Source organism: Bombus vancouverensis, chromosome 6, assembly GCF_051014615.1.
Source record: "Bombus vancouverensis nearcticus chromosome 6, iyBomVanc1_principal, whole genome shotgun sequence".
Lineage (NCBI taxonomy): Eukaryota > Metazoa > Arthropoda > Insecta > Hymenoptera > Apidae > Bombus > Bombus vancouverensis.
Genome location: NC_134916.1, coordinates 15,944,014 through 15,958,761, shown reverse-complemented (window position 1 = coordinate 15,958,761; position 14,748 = coordinate 15,944,014). Strand labels below are relative to the sequence as shown.

The 14,748-nt window shown below is 38.4% G+C and overlaps 1 protein-coding gene across 2 annotated transcripts in view; it reads right to left on the bottom strand.

The window, feature by feature from the left end:
• Fim (plastin-2 fimbrin) overlaps positions 1-14,748 on the bottom strand; it is a 46,713-nt gene that overhangs the window by 8,474 nt on the left and 23,491 nt on the right. Inside the window, exon 1 of one of the 2 annotated variants that reach the window (XM_033336015.2) lies at positions 599-764. The exons of the other annotated variant lie outside the window; for it this stretch is intronic. Within the exon in view, the coding sequence (XP_033191906.1) occupies positions 599-673 (75 nt within the window). The 5' untranslated portion in view covers positions 674-764. Of the gene's footprint in view, positions 1-598; positions 765-14,748 lie in introns of those variants that run through there. 2 annotated transcript variants of the gene reach the window in all.

The following is a 14,748-nucleotide window of genomic DNA, read 5'->3' as shown; positions in this document are numbered from 1 at the left end:
AAAGAACGACTGAATCTGGTTATTCTGTTTTATCTCTCCGATTATGAAATATTAAGGAATAAAAAAAAAAAGAGAAAACAAGTTTCGATTTTTGAGAACCCAGAGTATTCAAATTTACTATAAGATAGTTGGATATTTTGCGTGATGAAAATTACCTAGAGGAGTTCAACGTTGGCGAAAGAAAAAAATAAATCTCCTTTTCGAAGATTCGGACGTTCGACTTTCCAGATCTAACGCACGAGATTCTTCGAACTTTCGAACGCAACGTCTTGATTCGCAAGTTTCTAAATTCATTCGGTGTAATATTGTTCCATTCTTGGAATTCACTGATAAACTTCTACACGACAGATAAATCAACGAATGATTCAACGCGCAATTACAATCCGCCCAAGCTATTTTACAACACTTTCGATTCACATTACCGTTCACACTTCTTTCGCGAGCATTCGTCGAGAAATCCGATTTGACGGTTAAAAATGGACCGGCAGATGATCGTGGCGTACCTTTCACGCCCAACGATTGATCGATTCGCTTCGCGAACACTCGAGCGGCTTACGTAAAGGCGTAACTCGACGGAAAACCGATTGAAGCTACTTACTAGGCTGAAAAAAGAAGAGAAATCCTTCGAGAACTCCTCGAGAACGTCCCATTTTTTTATCTCGCGGAGCTCCATGGCAAGAGTAGAGGAACGAGAACGTGGAAGGTAACACGCTCCGACAAAAATGATCAAACCGGGTTACGATGCTGCGAGGGACTGAATGTTGCATTTAGACTCGCTTGTTATCACCGTTATCGGATGTTCGATAAAAAGGAACGGCCAAGAAAAGAAATTCATACGATAACTTGACACCTTATCGATACAATGACATAATAATGTAAGTCATATCGAACGATTTTCCAATTATTCGGAACTTCATTTGTATACCAAATCGCGGAACAAAGTGGCGTAACAGATTGTTTATCTGGATGCTATCGCTTATCTTATGCGACTCGTTAATTGAGAGGCTCGGAGGATAAGCGATACGAGTGGCAACAGCATTGGGAAAATTGCGGATCAAATTAGTATTTAACGGAAAAATGTCTATGTGTTTACGGATATCGAAGCATCGAACGATACCAGCCACTATCAACAGGAAATGTCGTGTCGATCGATCCGATAAATAAATAAATAGAAATCTTATTTATTGTTTCATATTTTCGATTTATAAATTCAATAGAATCAAAGCGTTGTGTGTCTAAATTTTTGAACTTGAATATTCGACGCGAATAAAATACCTATCTTCGAGTGTTTTCAAACGTTAAAAGAATTAAACGTCGACATTATCACAGGAAATAAGTTTAGGTATTAGATGACTTTAGATAAGTATAGATACTATTATACTGTCTTCTGTACTTATCTGCTTTACAGCAAAATAATACACTCGAACCATTTTTTCACTGATTACCGTCAGCCTTTCGATCGTTTCTTTATTTTCATGGTCAAAGCTTCGCGCCACGAAAATGTTTCATCTGCGACGAGACAGGTAAGCAGAAGGTAGAAACGATACAATACGTGAAATAACCGCGCAACGTCATAAAACCGAATTGTAAACCCGGGCCATTATTGACAGACCGAAAGCACAAACTGATTAAAGCGGTTTGCCGGGTTTATCGCGTTAAAGTACCGCGATTAAATGGCCAGTTAATTGTTCCGTGTAACAATCCCTAATAGAACGATAATAATCGTCTATCTGAAAAAAAGCAATCGCATAACGATTAGCGACCGGGAACGATAACGATTGACTTTTTAAAAATTTCGTAACAAGCTCATGACAGTCGAGGTATACGGAAAACTCTTGTAGTTACAACATTTCACCATTATTAGTTCTTTTGAGAAAGTCACTTTGAAAAACTTGAGGTGATCTCCTGCTACACTTTCCTAACATTTTTATAACTTTATTGGAAATTTTCATTTCCGAAATGTATATATTTGTGTATGTAAGTAAGTTGGTGCAAGAAGCGCCGATGTCGTATCTTCGTAAATCGCAAAAATGACAAAAATTGCAATTATTAAAAATAAACTATTGTATATTCTATATAAAAAATCGAGGATTTCCAGTTTTATCCAGAAACGACTGTAACAGCGTTCGTACATGCAATGTAAGAATTTTACGTAAAATAAACTTTCTCCAAAAATGATCAAAGCCAACGTAGGAAACGCAAACAGCCTAAGTTTCAATTCTCTCTTTCCGTGTTAGAAGAAAAGTTCGAGACAGCAGGAACTCCTGTGTGAGGAATTATTTGGACATGAATTTTCCAACGTTTTCTTGTGACCATCTCCACGTACAAATACCTAGACTTTATAAAGCTGATATTGGTACTCGTTGCAGCAAACCACAGATATATTTTCGTATAACTAACAACCAGACTGGACTGCTTATACGTTTTTTAAGAATTTGAATGTAGATTACATGCGATATACAGGGTGGTTGGTAACTGGCGGTACAAGCGGAAAGGGGGTGATTCTACGGGAAAAAAGAAGTCGAAAATATAGAATACAAATTTTTCGTTTGGGGCTTTGTTTTCGAGAAAATCGACTTTGAATTTTCGCTCGGTACGCGTGCGGTACGTTACAACGTCACTGTAGATCGTTGTCTCGATAGAAAAATGAAAAAAAAAAAATTTTTATTCTATATTTTCGACTTCATTTTTCGCCTAGAATCACCCCCTTCCCGCTTGTACCACCAGTTACCAATCACCCTGTATATTATATTTGGCCCGATCATCGTACTACGGGCTATGCCCGTAATATTTACGTTTGGTACGATCATCGTACTACTGGCTATGCCCGTAGTTGTAGGTTAAGAGGTTAATGAGGCGAAACCATTAATTAAGGACTAATATTTCGTTAATGCAACGTTCGATTTGTGGTTTTCTAGAACGCGGACATTTATCAAACTTTATACTTTTATGATACGATGAAGACGACGAATAGAGTTAAAGATATAGCTCGCTAACAATTATTAATGATCGAAATTGCAGTTCAATTAATTACGTACGTGAATATTATATTTTCGTTATACTTTATATACAGGGTGGTTGGTAACTGGTGGTACAAGCGGAAAGGGGGTGATTCTATGCGAAAAAGAAGTCGAAAATATAGAATAAAAATTTTTTTAATTTTTTTTTTAATTTTTCCATCGAGACGACGATCTACAGTGAGATCCGTTGTAACGTACAGCACGCGTACCGAGCGGAAATTCAAAGTCGATTTTCTCGAAAACAAAGCCTCAGACGAAAAATTTGTATTCTATATTTTCGACTTCTTTTTTCGCCTAGAATCACCCCCTTTCCGTTTGTACCACCAGTTACCAACCACCCTGTATAAAAATATGCGAAATACCCAAAGCAAGATATATATTCGTTATAATATTTGAAAGATCAAATAATTCGGATTTTTAATTACTTCGATTTTTACGCGATCGATAGATCGCTTTCTAGATAACCGCGAGTATTTTGTATGGAAAAAGTGAAAGAAACAGAACGAAATAGAAAGTCGAGTAATAGACGTGTTTCTCGTCGAATTTTACGTATTGTCAGAGATAAATCCGAGTCCCGTGGACGAAGAAAAAATTCGTATAATTTTCTACAAGATTAAAAGACTAAAAAACGTAGTGCCAAACGGGATAAGCGAGTGTTCTTGATTAAACGATATGAAAGTAACGTCACGATGACTTAATATCGTGGTATTGCGCTGGAAATACCGAGAAGTCAAGCGGAGCGCGTTGACCCGGCAAAATGCAGCAATTCGATCGTGGGTAATTTGTAACCAGGTCAACGTAAATGTACCTTTCCACCTACCATTCTCTCTACGAAGTCGAGTATCGATAACTGTCTCGTTTTTCACTCGGCACACGATCCGATCCGCTTTATCGATCAATTCATAATGTTTCTCATTGCACTAATTCTGCGTAATCGCATTACATTAACGTTAATAAACCTAGATCGAGTTGTTTCAGATATTACATAACGTTTGCTGTCGTATAATATTTGACTTTATAACTTTCGAAACTCTTATATTTACATATCAATGGAAATAGTCTGCCGTATATTTAACGAGATTAAATTCTTACGCAGTAACAAAACGAATTAACTTGGACAAATGTTACTCCTAATTCGATATTCGATGCAGGGATTAAAAAGAAATATCCTCTTTGGGATCGATCAATGGAAGAGATTGAGATCGGTTAATAGAAAAGAAGAACAGTTCTAAACGAATCAAATCGATGTTAAGTCCGAGGTTAGATCGACCAAGAGCAAGTAAATAACGTTGAACTTCTGTTCAAACATTCGACCCCGTGTGTCCCATTTACACAACCATCGTTCTATTATCGCTTCCTATTTTCTATGATAAGAAATTCCGAATATCCTGGGAATCTACGAAATCTACTAAAAAAAAATTTTAAGAACGCAATCTTGAATTTATTTAAAAAATAAATAAAACATGCCACGAGAACCCTTCTGATCGCAAGAATTTAATATCATTGATATTATTATCGAAGAAAATTCTACCAAAAGACACCTTTCAATTTTTCTTACATTTCGTTATACTACACTTTGCGTAAACAACACAATGATATCTATACCTTTGAAAAATAGCAGAAAATATTAAAATAATAAAATATTACAAATAATAATAAAAATCACTATTTCATCGACACGTCGACATTTCGTTGCGTTTCATGCACGCTCCGATTGCCTCTCGAACCTTAGCAACGAACGATCGATGTTGCCCCTTAAAGTATGTAACTACCTGCATCTCTGTGCAATCTCGGACACGGGTCGACTGTGAACTGAATAACACGCAAAGACGTGAGAAAGCACAACGTTAGCACGCAAAGACAGTGACCAACCAGGAAAACAAACGAAGAACAATATAGTGCATTACAGAGTTGGCACGCTGATTGTGCAACTGGCAAGAGTTATACATTTACTCAAGCTTGAAACGCCTACCGGTTGCTTACTCGGCTAGATTGTTCGCTTTCTCGAACTCTATGGGCTGCGACGATCGGCCGCGATCCGCGGGACGTGAAGAGGAGTTACAGGCGTATCGTTGGAAACGCATTTTTGCATACGAAACGCATCAGCGTTCTCTGGCATCCGGAAGGTGGATCGTAACGTAAGGAGCAGCATCGATTGCGCGAGTATGCCCGAGAATGTTTCGCATCGAAGACTCTGTTCTCTCTCTTCTCGTTCCACGGTGTTCGAACGCGAACAACGGTTCTGCAATTTTAGTTTGTACGTTGTCTTTCGTTTCGTCGAAGGCTTTTTATTTACACAATTCCACGCGTGATTTTTTATGAAAATTTTTTATGAATAGAGATTGTACCGTCTACATCGACGATATACGTATGAAATTTTCTGTTACTTGGCTGGGTAATTTTATTTTATTTTATTTATCTAATTCGATTGTTTCATAATTGGATTCTAATAAAATGCGATGCAAATATAAAACTTTGCATCAGTTAGATAGGCAATTTTATTTTATTGTACGAAGATAGAAATGTTTATGAAATCCAGTTGTCTCGTAATTGAATACTAATGAAACGTAATGATCGTAAAGAGTTGAATTAGTAAAATCCGGAGAAGTTGGGTGAAACAAGAATCTAGCTCAACTGTATGTCAGTAATTTGAACTAAACTTGAACTTGGGTGTTTGATCAAATATCGAGTATCGATATTCTAACAAATTATAGTATTCTAATCTCAACTAATAACTATTAAACGTACTTGTCGTTGCATCTTCGACACCCGAAGTTCAGTCGCCTGTTCTAATTATTTATACCAAATTTCCATTATTAACTCCACAGTGTAATGATAACAACGATCAGAAATTATTCGAGAAGAGCTGCTCTTTTAACGCTATGTAAAGGTATCTCATTTTACGTTTACGCTATAATGATAGTTCATTTTATTTTCCATTAATTTACCTTTACTCCGGAACTAAACTGTTTTCATTTACAAACGCAATTTTCATCGAAGGCCTCGTGCCTTTTTCAAAGCACGTTACTCAGGGCCCGTTTCACAAATAGGTAAATTACGTACTATATTCGTACTCCTAACATAAGCGTGATTGCGTTTCCCCCCGTGGTCACGGCGTTTCGGAATAATGAGTACAAAAAGCTGAAACACCGTGCTGTGTAATGACTTTCTCGAGTTTTTCGTTGGCCGACTGTGATCTCATACGCTTGGAATTACAAAGGCACGATATTATTGTAGCCAGCCTCTGGTACGAGCAAATGCAACCTCTCCGAGATTCGAATCTCAGTTTATAATGGAGCTGGTCGAGCGCTTGAAAGACGCTATGGTGTTAGAGATTTTACTTACAAGAACGCATGCTGTCTGATATTTTATATGTGTCAGCGATGTCTCGGAGAACAATTGTATCCAAACAACGAGCCTAATTTTCACTGTAATTTATTTATCCTCGTAAATTGTCGTGTAAGCAATTCTTCTAATTTAGACTTGTACACGTACTTTTAATACTTTCGCAATTGAGAGTCGTTTGGAGCGGAATAAATCGGAAACCGATTGCCGTACAGTACTGTCTTTAATACGTAGTTAGGAGAGGTGTAAATATAAAAATTTGTTTCATAACATCCTGCTCGTAATCACTGATCCAGAGGTATTTCAATTTAACAAACGCGTATAATATCGATTACAGAAGCTTGACGCGTGTTACTTAATTTGTACGTGTCTAATTTTATTTTGTAAAAATCGTACGCGATGAATGAATACGAATTAAAAATTACAGTGTGTATCCTAAATTGTTAGAATCGTCTATGGCCCAACAGACAGTGCGGCATGCAATGAACAAAAATGAAAATAATCATTGTTCGATTTTGATCTTATTATTCGATGATAAAGTCAGCCTGTATGTAATATAAATTTAAAGAAAATCTCGCGAATATCGACAGAGGATTAGTAAAAATCGATCGTACGTCAAAATCTGATCACTTGAAAATTAGCTCGCTCGTTGTACATTCTCTTTCGTCAATTCTTGTCAAATAGCGTACGTTATACCTTAAACACGGAGAATTTGGGCAAAAATGTCCTTCTTTCTTCGAAGAACAATTTTAAAAACCCATCCGAACCATCCTGTAATTTTGATTGTCCTGTATCAAGAAGTTATTGTATTACACTGCTATATAATTTTCATTCGCCACCAACTGCTAGCCCGAATGTTATCTCTTTAACGAAATTCGTAATCGCGAGTTGATCGAAGACTGGATTTCTGACCACGCCTATTCCAAGAAAATTTTCAAAGCTACGCAAAAGCTCCATTCTTCGCTAAATGTCGACGCAATATCTGACAGAATAGAAAGGTGAGATAAACGATTCCTGCGTGAACTTAAGAAAAGTATTTTTTTCAAAATTGAAAAGATCGTTCCCGACATCGGCGATATTTACATAAACGTCACTGTGTATGGTTAGGCAAATAAATAAATATTCAAGATATTTCAACCGTGGCAGGTAGTAGGGAAAACGCTAATAAAGATTTCATGAGCAGACTTTTACTCACGTCGGATCCACTGATATGACGTCTCAGGAAAACTGCACATTATATGCATTTTTAATCTTCGTCCCGAATCTTCGCTCAAACGCCGTACAGTGGTACGCGAGAACGGAGCTCGCGAACGTTGCCTGCGAACGCGCGAACCTGTTCCGCGAACGTGGCTACCTTTGATTTTCATCGCGAATCCTCGTGCAAATTCCAGCATTGTGCGACGATACGAGTGCCTCTTTAAGGCTACAGGAAGAGATACTTGTATTTTATCTTAATCTTTCAGTGTGATAACTAAATGTACACACGTCTACGTATATTCCTGAAGACGTTAAAAAAGTATCATCCTTTACGATAGGAAATCGTGAACAGAATTTTCAAGTTCATCTATACCTGTGCACGCTATTTCTCCGCATTTTTTGAATTCCCTTTAAGTAGCATAATTTCACATCGGCGCTATATTCGTTAATTACTTTAAACATATTCAAAAACTGTCTCTAGGAGGGTCGAAACTGCTCGAAAACATCGATTTCTTCCACATAGCCGCGTTCCTATAATTCTCAACGATGCGAAAGGGAGCGCCCAGTGATTTCGCGGCGAGATATCGTGGAATAGGTCGCGAAGGGCGCACGAGGGGATATCCAATCTCGCCACGAGGCTTCAGCAGATAGGTTGCTCGGACACCCTGTAGACGCGGGTGCTCGCACTGTTCACACTGCTGAGCCGGGGTCAGACTTCTCTCTCGGTTTGCTTTCATCCTGAGAACTGGTTTCGCTGGCGTCGCGTCGCATTGCGCTCTCTGTCCCCGCCCTTCTGTGTTCGCGTGTTCCCTCCTCGTCCCTCTTTGGAAATCACGATTGAATTACCCTGGAGGAAAAAGTAGCCAGCTCCGCTGTTATTTGTACTGTACGCGGTTGCGTTAATAGACAATCTGGACTAGGCCAGAAGAAACCACCGTGAACTCGCGAGCAAACGGTATTGCCCTTAATGCGGCATAACAACTTTTGCCTCACTTTCTTCGTCTAACGGATGATCGTCTCCTCGCCAAGTATCGGCATCGTTGGTGCAAGTGATACATGGACAAGTCATACCGTCGTTCAGGTATTAAAGTTTGTGTGTTCGAAGAGCAGAGACAATTGGAGATGTTGCAGTAGCTGGCGAAAATATCTGGACATTTACATGGATATCTTTTATCGGTATATCACGTGTGTCGTGTGGAACTTTTGAAAATTACCACTTGTTTCATTAAATCGGTGCTTGCAGGATATGAGGGATAATTTCTTTCGCGTGAATAAAATTTTCGGGAATTCCGAAGCTGGTAGAATTCTGCAACTTCTTTTCCAGGGTTTTCTAGACGCTTGGGTTTTATGAAACACGTACGATTCCAAAGTTTTGGCTGGTAGTGTGCATAAGTGTGTATAAGTGGAGATAAGAAAGTTCGTGCAGGAGCGTGCAGCGTTAATCTAGAATTGTTTGTTCCTTCGTGGCATATTTAAAAGTATTCTATACGATATGCGATCCATTGTAGAAAGGCTACAGAAGAAGGACACGATAAAATCGATCGCGTTAATTAATCTGGCGTTATCAAAATCCTCTTTGTATTTCATTTCGAACTGAAACATATATTTTTTCACAATTTAAGCTATTACTCGTCGTGATATTGGAATATTGTTTGTATAGCAATTATACTTCCTTCCTATCTTTAGTTAGTTTACATTAAAATATTGCTTCTTAGCCTCGAAGTGACATTAAAATCAACAAAAATGTTTTCACGAAGCTTTTTCCCTGTCAGTTTCGAACGCTGTCTATAATTTGAAATGCAAAATATTTCCATAAAATACGTACAACAACTAAACACAGGTACATCGATGCATCAACGTTTTCATTTTCGATATTAACGTATCTCTTTCACCACGTACAAGTAATCATTACGATGACGAAATCGTCTCGGCGTGTCGCGAGCAAGAATCAACGATATTGCAAAATTGTCGTAAAATCGAGGTAGGAGTTATAATTGTAAATCCGACAGTGCAAACATGACAACAGCGATAAGAAGTTTCGTAAAGGGACGCCTTTACGAGACTGGGGAAGAGAAATTCCTGGTAAAGCGATAGCGTAAATTTGGGGGATATGGAAGGATTCAAGTACAAAGTGTATACGACGCGTTCCAGATTTCGATCGTTGAGTCAACGAGTTTCCTTGATTTCAAGGTAACGATAGAGGTGACTTAGCTACGTCACGATGAGATTCCACCTACATGAAACACGTGCGACGAGTTTGTTCTTCCACGGCGAATGCTCGATGGACTGAAGTCGAGCTTGCGGATACGTACGCGTAGTGGATTCTACTGACAATTACGTAATCATATGCAATCGTGCAAGTGTATATGGAATATACAGTCAGCCACAAAAGTTTGCATATACTCCTTCAAACGTAATAACAGAATTGACAATATTTAATATTTAATGGTAATATTAAACGCTGACAATATATTCCACTGACTTTCGTATCAGTTTCGTAAATTTTCTGTCGACTGACCTTAGATACATTTTAAAGAACACCAATGTACATTTACATATCATGTACGTACATATATTTACATATTGCGCATTATGTATATACAGGGTGGTTGGTAACTGGTGGTACAATCGAAAAGGGGATGATTCTACGCGAAAAAAGAAGTCGAAAATATAGAATAAAAATTTTTCGTTCGAGGCTTTGTTTTCGAGAAAATCGACTTTGAATTTTCGCTCGGTACGCGTGCACTTTATCGCGTCTCGTTATAACGGATCTCACTGTTGATCGTTGTCTCGATGGAAAAATGAAAACAAAATTTTTATTCTATATTTTCGACCTCTTTTTTCGCGTAGAATCACCCCCTTTCGGCTTGTGCCACCAGTTAAAAACCATCCTGTATATGCAGTATTACAGAAACTTTAACTTCGGTAATTTTGTCGACGTCAAATTTTACATTCGTTAAATGTAAATATATTCTAAAAAACAGCACAATATGTTACGATGCCTTTGCCAATGTTTTCCGATATTCCTGGCATCGAATTGTGTATTAATTGTATATTAAATATAAATATTTGCAGTTATGTGGGAGGATTCCTTTACGGGAATAGTAAGTTACAAAAGTGTACGTACACCTGTTGCGCTTACACGGAGTCATAGAAAAGTAGAGTATAAGTGCTCTATAGGCATCGATAATGGGCTAAAGGCCAACCGATAAAATTAAACTAAGACTTTTGTGCTAGACTGTGTGTATGTGTCTGTGCCTATACACTATTTCGTGAGCGTAAAATCGTAAAATGTTAAGGAAACCGAGTAAGAACGATGGTTATTCGCAAGATACACCTACTAATTGTCGAATACGATCACGAATAAGACGACAGTCAATGATGACGAAGGCTGATTAGTCATTGATGACTATCATCGGTTCGATTTAAAACGTTTGCTAGGATTTTCAAAACGTCGACGGCTCGTCATCGGAAATACATGCTGGTTTATCGCATGCGGAATGAAGATAAAACGCAATTAGACGTAATTAGAATGCAGACGAAGACTAGTGGTTAGCAGTCTAATGCGGAAAAAATAACTGTACGTATCTGACATTAAAATTCCTTGGAACAATGCCGTTCAGCTTAAACTTTCTTTATCTTTCTTCGCAGAACACGGAAGTCGCGCGGAACAAGCGTACTAATTGCAATAAATTATTGATCTAATTTAACAGCAGATAGGGTGGTAGAAAATAAAACGGTTTCTATGTAACTGCACGACTTTACGTCCTTCGTGGAAGAATGGTCATTGTAGATAGTAAAACTTGTGACACTGAAACGGTAGGACGTTCGGTAATCGACACACGTAGTCAACTATAAGCTCAGAAAGCTCTATAGAAAGAACTGTAGAAATCATGAGGCTCGATATGACACTCAATCTCCAATCGATAGAAATAACTAGGGAAGCTAGACAAGCCAAAGTACTAAAGAAGTCATGATACTAGACAAACGAAGATAGTACTCGACAGTAAGAAGGCGGAACCAGAAATAGGAACTCTTAAAGTCATTAGGATTCTTGAGACCCACGAGACCTTCGTGGTCATTAGGATTTCTGAGGTCAGTGAGATCTTCCATCGTCGCAGTCGTTCGGATAATTGACCCTACAGTAGCATAATTGAAACTCCGGATTTACTATTAGAATTCTCAACGTCAATCGAACCTCTGAACTCTAACTCTGAGGGACTTTCGAACATCCAAGGTTTCGGAGATCGTCTCGTTTCTTTAACGCATCTCAGAGACCTTGAGACTGTGACATTTTTGGAACTCCAAGACCTAGAAACTGTAATATTTCTGGACCTCTGTGACTCTACAGGATTCTGAAAATCCTTAGACTTTTGAGACTCTAATAAATCTTTGAATCCCACGGCATCGAGCCTCGTAGAAATTCGCATAACCCGGATATAAACATCGTAACCGATGGTGCCTCCTGATGCTCACATATACATTGGCTGAATAGAATTTAATGACTTCGGTATTATGTATATTAATTCTAAACAAGCTTGAGAATTTCTACATTATATTCAGTGAGTTCAAAATTACATATATCTAGGCTGAACGGTTTCCAGGTCTCCTCCATTGAGTCTATGCGGCTCTAATTTACCAACAGCAATTGGAGCTTTTGTAAAATAAAACACAGCGATAAAAAGGTACTTATTGAAAGAGAAAGCCATAAGCTTCGTATTCGAAAGTGTGAAATGTCATTACTATAGAAATTCTATCTATATAAATTCTATATAAATTCAGTATCTATATAAATTCAGAGATTTACAGCGCGCTTCCAAAATAATCCGATTCTAGTTTATTTTAAATTGATCTTCGCACGTTTACTCGAATCGTTAGAAAATCGATTTGCTTCGTTGCTGTGGCAGCCCTTCGGTTTCCAGTTTCTACAGTTTCTCGACAAAAAATATTGAAAAAAATATAAATGGACGAGTATCGAAACAGCAGAACACGCGAATTAAACGATCTGTCGTCGGACATCGAAAGTCGCTTAAACAAAAACGTACGGCGCAGGAATATCCCGGTGATCGAATAATTCTGGTGTGGAAACCACGCAACATGGAAACTGCCTGTAACGTCCGACGAAATAACAGTTTTCGTAACGAATCGTGATACTGTATGGTACGGTTGGTAAGTTTTTGTCAGCAGGTTTAATTTATATGCGGCAGACTGCGCGATGCGTTGTCACGCGGAATAAATTACGGCCGCGTTTTACACGCGCTGCTGAAAGCTCGGCAATGATCCCTTAATGGGCGTCACGACAGAGTAAAAAGTTCGCTAGTCGCTTCGGAGTTAGTTCAAGTGGCGATAATTGAACAGCTTCGAGCGAATCGTTCTTGATTGAAGGATACGTTTCGTTGCCGCTCCTTAGTTTCTCTCGCTGCACACGTTTAATCTAATTCCATTGATATTTTACCACAAATCATCGGATACACCTAGAAATTACCATACGGCAGAGTAAAGCTTCGAGTCGCACAACTCAGATTTGCGTAACTAATAATTTCGTCTTCCTCCATATTTTACCTTGCAATTCCAATACAAGCGAATAATCGACAAATTTAAAGAGGACGTGGATGAACGAACGCTTGCACAATTCTATAAGAATTTTCATAGTATTATTTGTTTTTATAGTACGATCATTGAATTAAGAGCAACTTTTTTTTAACGACGACGTGTATACCTATAATACTATAAATTAAGTCGTTCTTGGTTACTGAAATTGTTACTAAAATAAACGATCGCGTACATGACCGGCTCAGCAGGTAGAGTAATGCTAGGTACATGAGTACACGATTAATTTTCTATTCTTATAAATCTTCTATATAAACAATAGTAAATTTAAAACACAGTATTTATGGCATCCCATTCGCAAAATTGCAAAATTATACAACTCGTCTCATTTGCCAATTCGCTAATATTATTAATTGGTAAGTGATTGTACGCGAGGGCCCCTGAATTGCACAATCAAAGATATAAATACATATTGTCCTCTTTTAGAACGCGAAAGTAACAGTTGTCAAAACTATGTTGTCACTTTCGTCAGAATGGAATAAGGCCAAGAGACACAAAGGACATACGAGAAACGGATGTTCTCTCTTACGTAATGATTTAACCTTTCCTTACTTTATAGCTACGTTTATCATCCCTGGACGTTACATACTCAACGGCAAGCACAATCCTCTGAAGCCTACTTTCATCGTGAAAAGCAACGCTTCGTATACGCGACGGATTAAGGAAGACGTACAACAACATATGGAAGCTTCGCGTATATCGCGATAACGATGAACGAATAATCCCCTGTCGTACAGCGTATTCTAAAGTCCAGATACCTACATTCGTAACCCTAGGTGTAATTCCACCAGTCAACGGAAAAGTATGCTATCAATGTTAGTCTATTGGATATTCTGCATTTATTATGAGTTGTTGCAGCGTCTTGAGACGGTAGCCATCGATTAATCGTTACACGATTGTCCTCGTAGTCGTTCTCTATACGTCGAGACTTTTGCCTCCACCGGTCGTGTCACACGCCATTCGATTCGTGCGTGATTCGGTTTCCAACGTAGGCGAAAGTGAAATCTAGCGCGATCAAGGTTAACGATGCCGATCAATTACCGGTATAATTAATCAGCGAGCACCGAATCGCGTGGCGGATGTACGCGAGGAATGCCAACTATTTTCGCTGATCCAGCTTCCGTATGTTTCGATTCATCGGAGATTCGTCGGAAAAGGCGTTACGAGCATTTAATACACATAAAAACAACGCACTTTGTAATAGCCGCAAACTAATGATAATGATTTTCTACAGTGCGCGCGTATCTTCAATTCTACATTTTTGTCCACGTTTTTCTGGAACATATTATTGAATTATACATTTATATAATATTACGGCTTTTCTTGTCTCGTTAACCGACCAACCATAATCGCCACTCCTACCGCGTCCATTTCCGTGCCCCTTTGCTAATTGACCGCTGCACGACCCAGGTAGGTTTTCTCTACAGGGTGTATAAGAGAGTTCAAAGACAAAGGATCTTCGACGTAACCTAAGAAGGCGTAACTTTCGGATTTACAAAGCCTTTTATGCCCTTTAACAATACCTTCTTAAAACATACGTTCAATTTCAATTTCTCTTGGACACGTTAATCGAGAA